At 39.4% G+C, this 15,403-nt stretch overlaps 1 protein-coding gene across 1 annotated transcript in view; it reads right to left on the minus strand.

Annotated features, from left to right (window-relative positions):
• Positions 1–15,403, minus strand: part of FLT1 (fms related receptor tyrosine kinase 1) — a 140,400-nt gene that overhangs the window by 64,014 nt on the left and 60,983 nt on the right. The window contains exons 11-12 of the mRNA XM_060770885.2: positions 6,489–6,603; positions 3,744–3,852 (exon numbers count right to left, since the gene is read on the minus strand). Coding sequence (XP_060626868.2) covers positions 3,744–3,852; positions 6,489–6,603 — 224 coding nt within the window. The remainder of the gene's footprint in view (positions 1–3,743; positions 3,853–6,488; positions 6,604–15,403) is intronic.

Here is a 15,403-nt window from a genome sequence, read left to right on the forward strand (position 1 = left end):
AAGGATCGGGCCAAAGGCTTGGGGTGCGTGGAAGAATGGATTCGTTTGGCATGAAAGGATTCCTATGGAAATTGGTGCAGTTTTGGATGTCAGGAGATCCCTCATAGAATGAATGTAACAGAATAAAATACCCAGGACTTACTGTAATAGTGGTTCACATCAGAGTATATTTTGCATCTGATTACATGGTTGTGGCTTCCAAAAGTTTATGGTACAACAAATATTCCTGAATACACTGAACTCATTTGTTCCACTGTGAGCATGGTACATTATAGATGCTCAATCTTTTCAAAACTGAGGCTATCATATTTCAGATATATTAAAAGAAGACATGACTCATTGGGAAAGGAAATAATAGTAAGAAGAAAAGGAATATCACTTCAATCAAGGTTCTGGGTCTGCAAGACCTCACCAAGCTGTTGAAAATGCTTAGAGTCCTGTCATTCATAGTATAGGTAAAGGTTTCCCCTGACATTAAGTCTTGTCATGTCCTACTCTGAGGGAATTGTGCTCATCTCCATTTCTAAGCTGAAGAGCCAGCGTTGTTCCTTGACACCTCCTAGGTCAAGTGGCCAGCATAGACACCAAGAACTGTGAAGCCCTGCCCCTGGAGTGCTCTAACTGGAGGTCAGCTGTGACCAGAAGTGCTGCTGAATTCAAGGAGGCATGAATGGAGGGCGAAAGGGAGAAATGTGCCAAGAGGAAGGCGTGTCAAGCCAACCCTGACCGGGACTGCCTCCCACCCCAAAACCGATTTCCTCACTGTGGGAGAACATACAGCTCAAGAATAGGGCTCCACTGCCACCTACAGACTCACCATCAAGACACTACACTTGGAGGGCTATCATTCTCAGGCTGCGAGGGATTGCCCAAGTAAGTATTAATAAAATTAAGCATAGATGTACCAAAAGGAATATTTCCTCTGGCAGGTGAAGAATTTTTATTTCAGGGGCATTTGGTAAAGGCAGATAGGAGGACATATAACATCATTACTTATAACATGTTACTTCCAAGCATTGGTTGATACAGAACAATCAAAACCTTTTATGTACTTCTCCTACAAACTACCAAATATATCAACTCAGAGACCAGGGTTATTTTGTTTCCTACTGCTATTTACTATTATTTATTACTTGTTTATTGGGGAAGCAGACTATTTGAGAAGTGTGGACCTCCTACCCTGTGGCCAGGCTTTTAGGATGGGCCCTTTTATTGGCAGAGTAAGTAAAGTCTCTTGGGGAGTAGATACTGGGGACAGCAATAGCACAACCTCATAGATGTTCACCTGGATTTCCTTGCCTGCCTCCCCACCCCTCTTTTTTGTGCAGAAGACAACTGTATATCTCATACAACCTGTTCTACCACACCCACCTAAACCAGCCTGCTATCTCAGGTGGTTTATTGTAATGTTCTGTCACAAGCCCTGGAGTACATTCCAGCCACCATTCAAAGAATCAAAGAATTGGAAGAGACCTCATGGGGCCATCCAGTCCAACCCCCTGCCGAGAAGCAGGAAAATTACATTCAAAGCACCCCCAACAGATGGCCATCCAGCCTCTGTTTAAAAGCCTCCAAAGAAGGAGCATCCACCACACTTCGGGCCAGTGAGTTCCACTGCTGAATGGCTCTCACAGTCAGGAAGTTCTTCCTAATGTTCAGGTGGAATCTCCTTTCTTCTATTTTGAAGCCATTGTTCCACACCCTAGTCTCCAGGGAAGCAAAAAACAAGCTTGCTCCCTCCTCCCTATGACTTCCTCTCACATACTTCCATTGGACGTCCATATACAGGGAATAAGAGAGAAGACACAATTCTGTCCTTTGCCTCAGGCATCTAACAGTCTTGTTCTGCTTCTGTAGACCTCCTATTTGTCTCAGGATTTTTTTCCTCTGGTCAGTACAGAAAAGTATATGGCCCTGGAAGGCAGCTTCTTCCTGCCCCACACATTCCTGTCCCTCCCTGACATTCTCTGATCAAACTAGACTTCAAATGGGAACAACTTGAAAGTTGCTGAAAAGCTAACAACCCTCTAGCAATCAGTCTAGCCCTGAAGGATCTATTTTGAATACACTGAAAGGAAATCCTTTTTAGCATCCTGGTCTTTTGTTTGCAGCCATTGGTATTTTGTACTGGCATTAGTTTAAAGCTGCTTTTTTGTTGTTTCTCAGCAAGGGATGAACAATAAGAACATGTAGGTTTTTTTAGCTAACTGCAAGAAGAAAAGGTGAACTGACAACAGGAGCACAAATTACAAAGAGCTCACGTTCAATTGACTGTCTCACACCACAAAGTCTTTAGTCCAGAGAGCTCCAACATGCACTGGTGTATAGAAAGAGTTCAATAACACTTTGGTTTCTTTGGGAAACCATGAGCTGAAGGGTAACTCCTCTGAACAAATCTTGACAGGAAAGACCTGAAATAGACATGCCTTAGGGTTGCCATAAGTCAGAAATGGCACACAACAACAACAACAACAGCAACAACAATGGCTAGCTATATGCAGCTCCCCCTGTGGCTGGAATTGAGCAAACCCTCATGAAGCCAGAAAAGCTGGAATGTTAAATTGCCTCTGTGTGTCTGTCTATACATGTTATATGTCTATGGCATTGAATGTTTGCCATGTATATGTGCATTGTAATCTGCCCTGAGTCCTCTGCAGGCTGAGAAGAGTGGAATATAAATACTGTAAATAAATACATACATAAATATGCATTTCCAGCCTGTTATTATGTTGTATGCTATATAGATTAAGGAACCCCTGGTGGCTTTGGGCGTTAAACCATTGAGCTTCTGAACTTGCTGACCTAAAGGTTGACGGTTCAAATCCGGGGAGCAGGGTGAGCTCCCACTGTTAGCCCCAACTTCGGCCAACCTAGCAGTTCAATAACATGCAAATGTGAATAGATAAATACCACCTTAGTGAAAGAATTGGAAAAACGAAGAACCTCCCCCAATAGACCTGTGGCTGAATAAGATCTGGGACATTATGGATATGGACAGATTTCTTGAAAAAACACAATGAAAGACCTATCAAGACAACTGAGTGGCAGCTATTTAAAAACTATATGAAAAAAAGAGAGAATAAAGAAGACGATTAATAGAAGCCATTAAGAGGTGACAAGAAAAACACGATCTCGATGGAGCCAACAAAAGGAGGAAAGACATATGGCCAATTGAAGATTGTAAGTTGATATAACCACGTGAAGAAGAAGACTGGGGAAAAAAGACAAATCCCCCTTCCTTCCTCTTACCCTCTTCTTTTTCTTTCTTTCTTTTTTCTTCCCTTTCCTATTGCCTCTCCTTGACTTTCCTTTGGGATATTTCCCTTCCTTCCACCTCACTATACATCCCCCTCCTTACCTCTTCAGCTTCCCCTAACTTCCCTACCCCACCCTTCCCCTATTATAGTCTTTTTACAATATCATTACCCCCCCCCCCTAGAAAAATTGTGAATAAAGTATAAAAAAAAATAGGTGCCACCTTGGCTGGAAGGTAACGGTACTCCATGCAGTCATGCTGGCCACTTGACCTTGGAGGTGTCTACGGACAATGCTGGCTCTTTGGCTCAGAGTTGGACATGACTAGACTTAATGCCAGGGGAAACCTTTACCTTTACCCATATAGATTAATGTGGTAGCACTCTAGCAATTCTGTTATTTGCATCCACCATACTTATTCTCTGAGCAATAAAAATAATTCTATCCAAGAATTTGCATGATTTCATATTGCATGAATTGCACTTTACCTGTTACAAAATAACTGATGCTTCTTTCATCACTTCCTACTTTGTTGGAAGCTATGCAGCTGTAGCTTCCAGAGGACCTGGACTCAGCCACAGTCAATATGCTGGCAGTCTGTGAAGAAAGGAGAGTGTTAGCTCTTACAAGACCCTCAAAAAGCTCTTTTTCTCATTGATCTTCCAATGCAAGCAAGATTAGCAATGAAGGGAGAACGAGTATGTAAAACCATGGAAATAATGGGAAAATAACAGGAAAGCAGCTTCCCCAGGGGATCTGTACATAATCAGAGTCTCTACATTCTGGATATGTGGAAGAGGATCAAAAATTGATTTATCTCATGTACCGATGACAGGTTACAATAAATGAGGCGTGGTGACACAAAGCACCCTGCTGGCTGCCCAAAGGTCACTCAGTCAGGGAACGCTGTTGGCAAGAATAACACAGTATTGGAAAATCTGGCTCCCATTTGAAACAGGTTCATCTGTTGAGTCAAGAAGGGACAGACACAGGGTGGCGGCTCTTTTTCCTTCTTTTTACATTTTGGGTTTAGATATTAGATATCATTGCAAAAGAATAATGCCAACAGCATGTTTTTCCTGGCAACTTCTTTTGCTGCTGGGAGCATCATGTTTGAAAAATGGGGTAAGATGTGTTGCATATTTTGATTAAATCATCAGGATTTACCCTGGGGAATCGATCTCATACTTGACCAATGAAAGCTTGCTTACAAAACAAAATTCACTCTTTTATGAAACCGATCACATTTCAACAATGAATAAACAAATAGAGCAATTTTTTGTCATGAAATGCCCAACTTTGTGTTCTAAAGCAGAGTTTCTCAAACTGTGCTCCTCCAGATGTTTTGGACTTCAACTTCCACAATTCCTAACAGCTGGTAAGCTGGCTGGGATTTCTGGGAGCTGAAGTCCAAAGTACTTGGACAGCAGAGTTTGAGAAACACTGCTTTAAATAATCATTCATGTTTATGGGCTTTTATTTAAAAAAATGGCAGCCTGCTCAAGTTTAAAAATACATCCTGGAACTATGAACCATTATCAGCAAATATTTCCAATTGAGATTTATACAGAAGTCTATTCTGTACCACTAAATAAAACAAAATGCAGCACGTTCTGCATAAAACAGAACATGCACTATGTTCTGATCGGTTTTCATTACCATCATGTTAGTATACAGAAGAAAAGAACAAACCAAAACAAAAACCACCCTACAGTGGTTTTCAACTTTTAGTCTTCCGTATATTTTGGACTTCAACTCCCAGAAGTCCCAGCCAACTTATCAGCTCTTAGGAATTATGGAAGGTGAAGTCCAAAACATCTGGAGGACCAAAGGTTGAGAATCATTGCCCTAGAACCTCATTGGTCTCTTGTATTATGTGATAGATTAATGTCATATTTTGACTTGCTCTGTGCAGGAATTAGCAAATATTTTTTTGAATTCTATGCCAGTTTTAAGATTAGGATTGCATTTCTCTGTCTGTATCACTAACATCCAATAATGAGACTGCAAAGAAAATACATTAGATTTTTTTTATGTCAGGAGCAACCTGAGAAACTGTAAGTCGCTTCTGGTATGAGGGAATTGGCCATCTGCAAGAATGTTGCCCAGGGGATGCCTGGATGTTTTACCATCCTGTGGGAGGCTTCCCTCATATCCCCACATGAGAAGCTGGAGCTGATAGATGGGAGCTCCTTGGACTTGAACTGCCAACCTTTAGGTCAGCAGTCCTGTCGGCACAAGGGTTTAACACATTGCACCACTGGGGGCTCCGGTGGGATGAGAATGGCACAAATCTCTCAAATGTGTTGGCGAAGGCTTTCATGGCCAAAATTGCTGGGTTGCTGTAAGTTTTTCGGACTGTATGGCCATGTTCCAGAAGCATTCTCTCCTGATGTTTCACCTGCATCTATGGCATCACAACCTGAGGATGCCTGTAATAAATGCAGGCGAAATATCAGGAGAAAATGCTTCTGCAACATGGCCATACAGCCCGAAAAACTTACAGCAACCCAATCTCTCAAATGATTTGTCTGAAAAAAATGTTCCAATTAAATTTGTAATTATGTGGAGAATTAATCAGCTCTGATCCAAGGGAACATTAATCTAAAGAAATAGGATGGTATGTACCTGTTGAGGACACTTAAAGAATTTCAAAACCATGAAAGGAAACACATTCAACAGAATTGCTCACAGTGAAGCAGTTAGTCAATAATAAATTCTTGTATTTTCCCATATTATTTGGTAAATCATGTATTAGTAATATACTTTATCCCATTTGGCACAAACATTTTGTTTTCTTCTCTCTCAACAAGAATGTAAAAGCCAAGGAGATTTCTATGGTTAATTGTTAGCAGGCTCTGAAGACCATATAGTGAATTATTGAGGGTTACACTATGGAAGAGGACCAGTCTGCTTGCAATTATTTGCATGGATAATATGACCCAATTTTCAGAGATCTGAGTAAGGAAGACATATATGCATATGTACCTACTATGATAAAAAGTGAGCAACTGTGATCCTATGAGGGCTGATTGCTGATGCATGATCCTAGTCCAAATTTCAATTTAGCTCTGAAGCTTACTAAATGCCCCAGGTCACAATACTGTTTTCAATATTATTTACCCGTTAGAATTGGTTTGAAGTTAATATCAGCAACAGTGGCTTCAGTTTCATATTCTGATAAGTTGTGAAAAGGTGTGCGCTTTTTTCTTTTGGCATTCAGACTACTATACCTTATTCTTCCCTTCAATTATTGCTGTTCTTTGTGTGATGCTTTTGATTTTGTTTCCTGTAGTGCTTCCAGATTTCAAGATGAAAGATCTCTCTGAATTGGAGCAAAGGTCATGCCTGTAATAGGATAAATAAGAGTGAAGCAAGAATCTCGTGTTATAGAAAATTAATAATAATAATAATAATAATAATAATAATGACAACAACAACAATAATAAACATTATTTATATTCTGCCCTTCTCCCCTAGGGGACTCAGAGTGGATTACAGCATTTACATACATAAGCAAACATTCAATGCCTTTACAGTCATATACAATGGGACAGACAAACACAAAGAAAAGCAGAGGCTTCTCCTTTCAATTCCGGCTTCTGGAGGCAGTGTTCATCTCTGGCTCTGGGGAGGTTTTTTTCCCCTCCATTTTCAAACTGAGGAGTCTGTGTTGTTACCTCCTGGTTGTGTGACTGTCAAGACTGCTTAGAGGGTCTCTGCCTTTTCCATGTTTTCATGTTAACCCAAGTTAAATTTTATTCCACTTTTAATATAAAATAGAAGAAAGCACGTGCAATTCCTGTTCACACATGATTTTTTTGATCTTTGGAAATACTGCAATGGGATTAATGTTGGAGCAGATCTTCAAATCTCATAAGAACATCTATTAAAGTAAGATAATACTGTTCCCCATTGCTATTAGCATTATAGTTGCATGTATATATGTGTATGTATGTGTATACACACACACACAAGATCACACCCTTATACCTGCTATAAATGTAAGAAACTAACAGGTGAGAATGGCTTCCACAATTTAGTAGATCTGGAATAAAATGTGTCAAGCAATGTACGTTTAAATCAAAACGTCTAATTTCACCTGCATTTTGTCAAGTAGAGGGAGGGAAAGTGTTGCAAAATCTTATCAATTCAATCAGTGAAAATTTCAAGCAAGAAGAAAATACTCTGTTTAGTATTACACGGTGCTGGTTCTTAATCAGAGTTTACATCTTAAGCCTTCTTGGAACTAATTTCTGTTTTCAAATCTGATCTGATACATATGGCAACAACTCCACTGGAATTGTGTCCATCTTTGAAGATTCCTTTTGGTAGAATGTTTGTTTGTGTTCCTCAACCAGGTGATTACTTTTAATGAGAGAGTCTTCACTCTTGATGAAACCTTTTTTTCAAAACATAGTTGTTATCATCCATCAAATGTCCTCAACAAATTAAACTAAATTCCTTCATTAGTAAGTTATATCTATGTAAATCTCTTGAGCAACATGGGATTCAAATCACAAACTAATAGCTGGCACTGATCACAGATCAAACAAGCATCAATGCTTCCTAAGAATGTAATGTCCTCATTTGTTTATATCACTGGATGAGAAGAACATCTGATTGTTTTGCATTGCACAAAAGAAAAAATAGTCTGTTTACACATTTGAAAGCCCTTTAAACTTCTTAGGTTACAAAATCTATGATCATTTTAAAAAGTTTTGCATTTTTTTTCAAAAGGCGCTCTCTTAAATTCTTCTCATCAACATTCAAAAGAAGAATTAGAACTCAACAGTTGAGGAAACACTTTGCATGCCAAGAGGTCTCAGATTCAGTCCCTTCCATGTGCATATACAGCTATGAAATAACACTCCTGAAAACCTGGGGAGCCATCTCTTACCAGTATCAACAATACTAGAATAATGTGGCCAGTTCTGAGAATTGCAGTTCATAAAAGCTATTGTCAAGATGGAAGGGGTCCTGAGGAAAGCACCCAAGATTATAAAAGGTCATGAGGAATGGCTTAGGGAGCGGAGTATGTTCAGCTTTCAGGAGAGCAGGTTATGAGGGAACATGATCGATATGTTTAAATATTTGAAAGGATGTTGTATTGAAGATGGAGAAGGTTTATTTTCTTCTGCTCTAGAGACTAGGACATGGAACAATGGGTTCAAAGAGAAGGGGGTTCCACCTGAATATCAGTAAGCATGTCTTGATGATAAGAGCTGTTCAATGCTGGGATATTTTGCCTCAGAGTCTGGTAAAGTCTCCTTCTCTGAAAGTTTTAAAACAGAGGACAGATGGCCATCTGTTGGGAGTGCTTTGATTGTATGTCCCTGCACAGCAGAGAGTTGGGCTAGATGGCCCTTGCAGTCTCCTCCTATAATTCTACAGGGCTAGAAGGAATAGTAGCCCAACTTGGTACAAGGTAGAATCCTACTTTCCCTGGCCTTTCTACTTAGTAATTAGAGGTACTGGGTACAAAATCTATCAGTTCCTTGGGCTTTGGGCTGCACTCTAATGGAAGCTGGAAAGGGCAATAGACATGATAATGCACATCTCTTGAACAACCTATATTTTCATACAGAGTTCACCATATCAGCCCTGGCAGCAAAATGTCATCGACAAATGCTGGATAAGGTGTAAATAGTGCTGTTTAATTGGAACAAAAATGCACAAAATCCAACATCCTGCTCCCCACAATGGTTAACCAGATGTTTCCAGGAAGCTGTAGTAACCAGCACTTGAATGAAACCATCTTCTTCCTGTGGTTCCTCAACAATGATTAAAACAAAGGTCCTGTACAATAATCATGACTAATAGCCATTGATATACTCATTATTCACACCCAGAACTAGAAAGCTGCTTTTAATGCATGGCCTGTAGGTCTGCATGCAGATACATTCCTGTGGACATTAGCATTTTTATTCATCCAAAACACATTAGAATTCTCATGGGGGTCAGAAAGTACCCCCTTGTCATGGCACTCAAGGTTTTTTTTATTTGTTTTAAATCTTTCTCTAATGATGACTATTGTATAAGAGCATGATCACAGTACTAATATCATAGTATTATGCTAATATGTTGCTGTACCTCTGTATAAGAGCCTGTGTGGTGTAGTGGCTTGAGCTGAGTACTATGACTCCGGAGACAAATGTTCAGCCATGAACATCTACTGAGTAATGTAAAGCAAGTCATAGTCTCTCAGGCAAAGGCAAAACCATATCTGAACAAACCATGGCAATGAAATCCTATGATACGTTCACCTTAGGGTTGTGATAAGTCAGAAATGACTTGAAGATACACAGCAACAATCTCTCTTTAACTGGAATTGTATTTCTAGCTGGGAAACATTTTCGTGATAACTAAGGACTTCATCACATCCAAAAAAACCAGTGTTTCTACACATTAAATATGGCAACCCACAAAACCCATCACATGATGCAAACTTCAACTGTGGGTTCCATATATTTTGCTGTTTCTAAAATGTGGATTGTCCCCACAATTCCTAAGTCAATTGGTAATTGACTTCTTTTTAACTTCCCAGCATAGAGACGTGTAAAAACGCCCAATTTAACATGTGATGGGAATCCACCTTGCCCGTTTGTAAATAAAACAATGTCATCATGGAGGGAGGAGTCAAAATGGGCAATATTGTTTCCTTTCTTCTGCTATTACCATTTTGGGACCAAGGAGAAATAGATCTCTTTTCAAATGTAAAATAAATAGATTTTGCTTTTTAATTGTGAGATATCTGTGCTTATATAGTAAATGAAATATGCCTTTTACTTCAAGGGATTATTATATCATCTTCACCTGTCTCCTGTGTGATGGTAAATCAAACAGATAATTTTTTTAAGCGGAGAAAAGGAATAGATGTGATGGGGTAGGAAAATCTTTAATTTCAAAACAGGGTGTGGTGAAGCTTAAAGGAAAACTAATATTCTCAAACATTTTACTTATGCCATGAGATGAAGTCCTAAGAGATTAGTGTAAAAGTTATAATGGTTGGCACAAATGAACTGAGCTTTAAATGGTTCCAAGCAGATGAAAACCAGGACAAGACTCCTGTACATTTAATGGTTTTGGAGAAAGGTTTGGGAGCCAGTGTGATGATGTGGTTTTAGCATTAGATTACAACTCTGGATTATGGAAGTGCATTGGATGATCCTGGGCAAGCTAGAATCTCTCAGCCTCAGAGAAAGGCAATGGCAAACTTCCTCTGGACAAATCTTGGCAAGAAAAACACATGGCAAGCTTGCCTTAGGGTTGTTATAATTTAGAAAGAACTTGAAAGCATGCAAAGGAAGAGAAGGAAATTTCAGCAATGGTTGCTTGTCATGCATGGCACAAGACCTCTGGCTGTTTTTGCCTGGTGAACGTACTTACGTTCACAGGTGTGGTCAGAACATAACAGGACAGATACACATGACAAAATGCAATGATCATGATAGATCTCCTTGCCTCCTGTTTCAGGCCCCATTAACACCTAAAAACTGGGCACAGATAGTATTCCAACCCTATGGAGATGGTGGTAGGACTACAAGGGGACTGCAGAGGGAAGGAGGATTGCCCTTTGACCAATTGGACTGGGTTCCACATTTCATCGGCAGAATGCCCATAGATAAAATCAATAGAATGGCAATTATAATTCCATTCATAATTAACAAAAAAGCAACAATTGGGCAACTAGTGGAAGCTGCAGGCCTCCAAGACCTCAGAGGGTCATGCAACCCCCAGCCTCCCACAGTTGTGCATATCTGATATTGTATTGGAAAATACCCATCTAGAAACTACCGAGGCATACATGACAAGGTTAGATAGTCAAATGTTCTGATGCAGTAATAAAACTGCTTATATCCTCAAATAAAACACAGTCTGATGAAGGACATATTTAATACATTCAAACATTCAGGTTGTGTTGTAATGAAAACAAGATGCTGGTTTAACTCTGGAAAGTTGCTGGAAGAATCACATGCAAATGCACATATTTTCTTAATAGCACACCCACTCAAAAACAGCAGATTACACATTCAGTGGAGTCAAACACATTCAACAAATAAAAGCAAACATTAGCAAACACTAGTGCAATTGAATGAAGGTGGCAAAAGGCAAATAAATAGATTAAAATATGATCAAAATCAAGCTCTGTTAAATCCTATGTGAGAATTAAGTATCTGTTACAAATCTCTGGCCTGAATCTGATAGTTAGCCTTAGTTCTCTAAGACCTATCATCAATGGTATAATAGTCACCCCTTTGTTGGAAGTTACAATCAGATCTATATGCTTACATAAGCAACATAAAGGTTTTGGAGTGTTTTCTCCCCCAAATCTAACACTTATCTCAAAATATATGGTAAAAAAAGAAAAAGAAAAGACAGAAACTAGGTTCCAATAAGCTATTTTTTGAACACTGCAAAATGCCCAAGGCTACTATGGTTGGTTTGGTTATTTAGTTTGAAACATCTTGTAGAACTCTTCAGAAACTGCTTCTGAATCTATTTGTTTTCAGAAGATGTTCAGCATTTAATAGAGAAAGCTGGTGTTTGAGAAGTGTCAGTCCTAATGCAACAAGTCCAGAGTTCATATAAATTGATTAATGTTTCAGTTTGATAAAAGATCGGAGTGAATGTGAATTTGTGTTCTCAAATAGCAGTTCTGGTTGCCTTGTCACTCTATGCCACCCATTCAAAGTAGGACTGGGTGAAAATATGGAAAGCCATGGAAACAGGGATCATGGAAAAGTTTTGATGTAATTGAGAGTTTAAACAAGAGTACTCTTGTTGTTATACATACAACAGAAAGTCAAGAAACATCTATAAAATTAGTAAGCAATGCTTTTTAGAACAAAAAAAAAACCTGATAGATTTGTTCCACATAATAATAATAACCAGCTTTTTTTTTTTTTTTTTTTTTTGCTTTGGGAACAGATTGCCCCAGAACAACATTACCTCCCATCACCCCATCACTGCAAGCAGAAAAGAACAACTGTCAAGATTCATAACAGATAAGACTACCAAGCAGTATTAGGATGATCATATTGCACATTCTCCTAGTTTCAGACTTTTTAAACAGGCTTTTAGATGACATCTGTGTTCTTTTATGTATTGGAAATGGATTCAAAACATTGATGGAAGCTGGATGTGAATAGGAGTGAATGAAATGTTCTTTTCATCTTCACTCCTGAAAAGTACTGGAGCAGACTTTTATCAGCTATATTTTTAGGACTATTATCTAAGCACATCCATACTTAAATCAAGTATTTTATAGAGCCAAAGTCTCAAAACATTTTGAGGAAGAGGCACATTTTAATTAGATATAGTGTCATAGACCTTCTCACAAAGTAGCTGGCAGAGAGGAAATTGTCCCTCTTCTCATTGTTCCCAGTCTCCCCATATTTTCCAGGATGGTCCCCACCATCAAAGCATCCCCCCCCCCAATCCTAAGCCTTAATTCCTCTTTCTTTTTGGGAGGAGTACTACAAAATGAAGAATTGGGCTGCCACTGCCCACCGTTTTTGTTTCTTAAACAATGCTTCTGTGTCTACATGGAGTTAAAGGAATTACTGAAGGAGAGAAGTAGATCTGTAGACCATGTGGAGGAGAAGGAAGAAGGGAGAAGGAAGAAGGAAGAAGGCGGAAGAAGAAGAAGAAGAAGAGGAGGAGGAGGAGGAGGAGGAGGAGGAGGAGGAGGAGGAGGAGGAGGAGGAGAAAGGGGAGGAGTAGGGGGGAAAGAACTAAACACAAATTATGGAATGGTTGGGCATCTGGTAATTGCAAAAGGAAGAAAATCAATTTTGGAGAGGCTAAAGTGTCCCATGGATTTTACTTTAGGGTCTCACCAAATGTGATGTTTTACATGATTCTGATATACAATGTGTGTGTTACAGACAAAAAAGAGCACATAAGTGGTGTCAAATAAACCCTGCCCTTTCACCCTCCATTACATATCCATTGTTCCAAATCTTCTCCCCATTCTGGCTCACTTCCAGTATTGTTGATCTCAGAGAAACAAAAAAGGGGAAAGCACTTATTTTTGCATAAAAAATACCCCAGCCACACACTATATACTGGAAATTAAATAAATACATGGTGCCTGACTTGTGTCAATGGAAAAATGCTTCCAAACATGGTAGATGTTCCTTGGTTAATCTTCAAGCAGCTTCTGAATTTACCAGGAGTAGGTTTATTTTGTAAAATACTTGGGTTGTAATCACCCAGTTAAAATCAAATCATCCAAAATTTTCTTACACTGAAAAGGTGAAAAAATAGTATATTATTTTAAAAAGTACTTATCCCAGATATTGTTCATATCCCTGATAATCAAAAATTGTTTGAATTTTACTCCACAGGTTGTAGCTACATCATACCACAAGATTTAAATATGGATTTTTTTGCCAAGTTGCTTAGCCATTATGCTGTGCCTGCTCTCATTAACGTGTTCAGATGTTAACATTGCTCTTTCCAGAAGGGTAAGAGAGATAAGCAATAGGAATCCCCACTAGTTCTTTCATTTTTAATTTATGGAAAAAACTGGTTTTAGGTTCAGATGTGTGGGAAGGAGGAGACTTCAGTGAAAATATTGTAAAATCTGTCACAGCTTTGACTGTGTTGCAGTTTCACTGTGAGTCACTTGGTGGCATTTAACACTCTCAATCATTTCAGTTCATTCACCAGGAAAAGTAAATGGGCCATCCTGTTTGCTAGTCAGAAGTGCTGTAGTTCTTGGACACTATCCAAGACTTAAAAGAACACTGCTATCAATTGTAGATATTCATTAGGCTCAATCTATGTCTACACCAGGAAAAATAATCCGAGTAATCTGCTTCGGAGATGCCTTGAACGTAGCACAGAAAGTTCACAGGTACCAGTGAGGAAGCACACCAACTATTTTGCAGTTCACACAGCCAGCCAAAACAACAGTGCATCATCACCTTTCTTCCTGGAGGCAGCTACTGCCATTTAACTAGTCAGAAACAACTCCCTGGCAGTTTTCCTGGTGACATCACTTCTGCTGAGGTTACAACATCACACCCAGTTATGTGATTATCAGAATCACCATTGACAACAAGGCTCTAACATTTATTTATTTATTTACTTACTTACTATACTTGTATACCGCTTTTCTCAGCCTATTGGCGACTCAAAGGAGGTGCTTCTGGCCACAGAAGCAGCAGTGGGGTTGTTGGGTTTTATTGACTTATGGAGAGTGCATCTCCCAAAATCCAACCCAATCCAGCTGTCCACACATCAAAAACACTTGGGTACCTTTCAAGTTTCCTGGGGGCTCCAAGATAACCTATGGTTCTGATGGATTAAAAGCTGGAAGCAGCACTTCTGTTGGGGATGACTTGTACATCATCTGGACTGCTCACAGCAGGCTAAAAGTGTGAATCTTTCAAGAAGCAGAAGCCTCCTGAACTCAGAGTGTGACTTTTTTGTGGGTCCATGAGTATGGGGCTCTCATCTTCCAGCTTCTTACTTCTATGAAGCCTTCTGCTGTTCTTGTGGAGCCCAGCAAATCTGGCCAAGCAGCAGCTGAAAGTTGTTACTTTGTGAAACACAGGCTTCCCTGCCCTAAATTACACAGCCAAGAATCAGAAAGCCGCAGTCAGGTTAGGGGGGAGAGTAGCAGCAGCCTGCTGGAGTTCCAATAAATTGTTGAATCTGCAAAGGAGAGGACTGATTGATACTTCTAATAAGTAAATCTCTGTGCTGGGCTGGGAAGAAATTCCTTAATGGGTGAGCCTCGAGGGTCTCTTCCAACTCAATAGGGGAAGCATATTTATTAGTTTAGGGACTGCATGGCCATCTGTCAGGAAAGTTTTGATGGTGCCTGGAAGAAGGGGGTTGGACTAGATGGTCCTTGGGGGTCCCCATCAACTCTAGGATTCTATGAAAAAATAGAATTGTTTATATTGGTCATTGCAACGAATTAGCTGTTGTGGCTTATTAAAAAAACATTTTTTGTCAAAACTTTTTAAAAAAAATTCCTAAAACCAGTAGATGTATTAATATTTCTTAAAGTTGGGGGGAATGATCCCCTGTTACCCCTGTTATCTTGTGGCATTGTATTGAAAATTCAAGGAGCTATCTCTTGTAGTTTAAAAAAATGTTTATAAACACTTTGAGAAATTCCCCAAAAATC

Source organism: Anolis sagrei, chromosome 3 (genome assembly GCF_037176765.1).
Source record: "Anolis sagrei isolate rAnoSag1 chromosome 3, rAnoSag1.mat, whole genome shotgun sequence".
Taxonomy (NCBI): Eukaryota; Metazoa; Chordata; class Lepidosauria; order Squamata; family Dactyloidae; genus Anolis; species Anolis sagrei.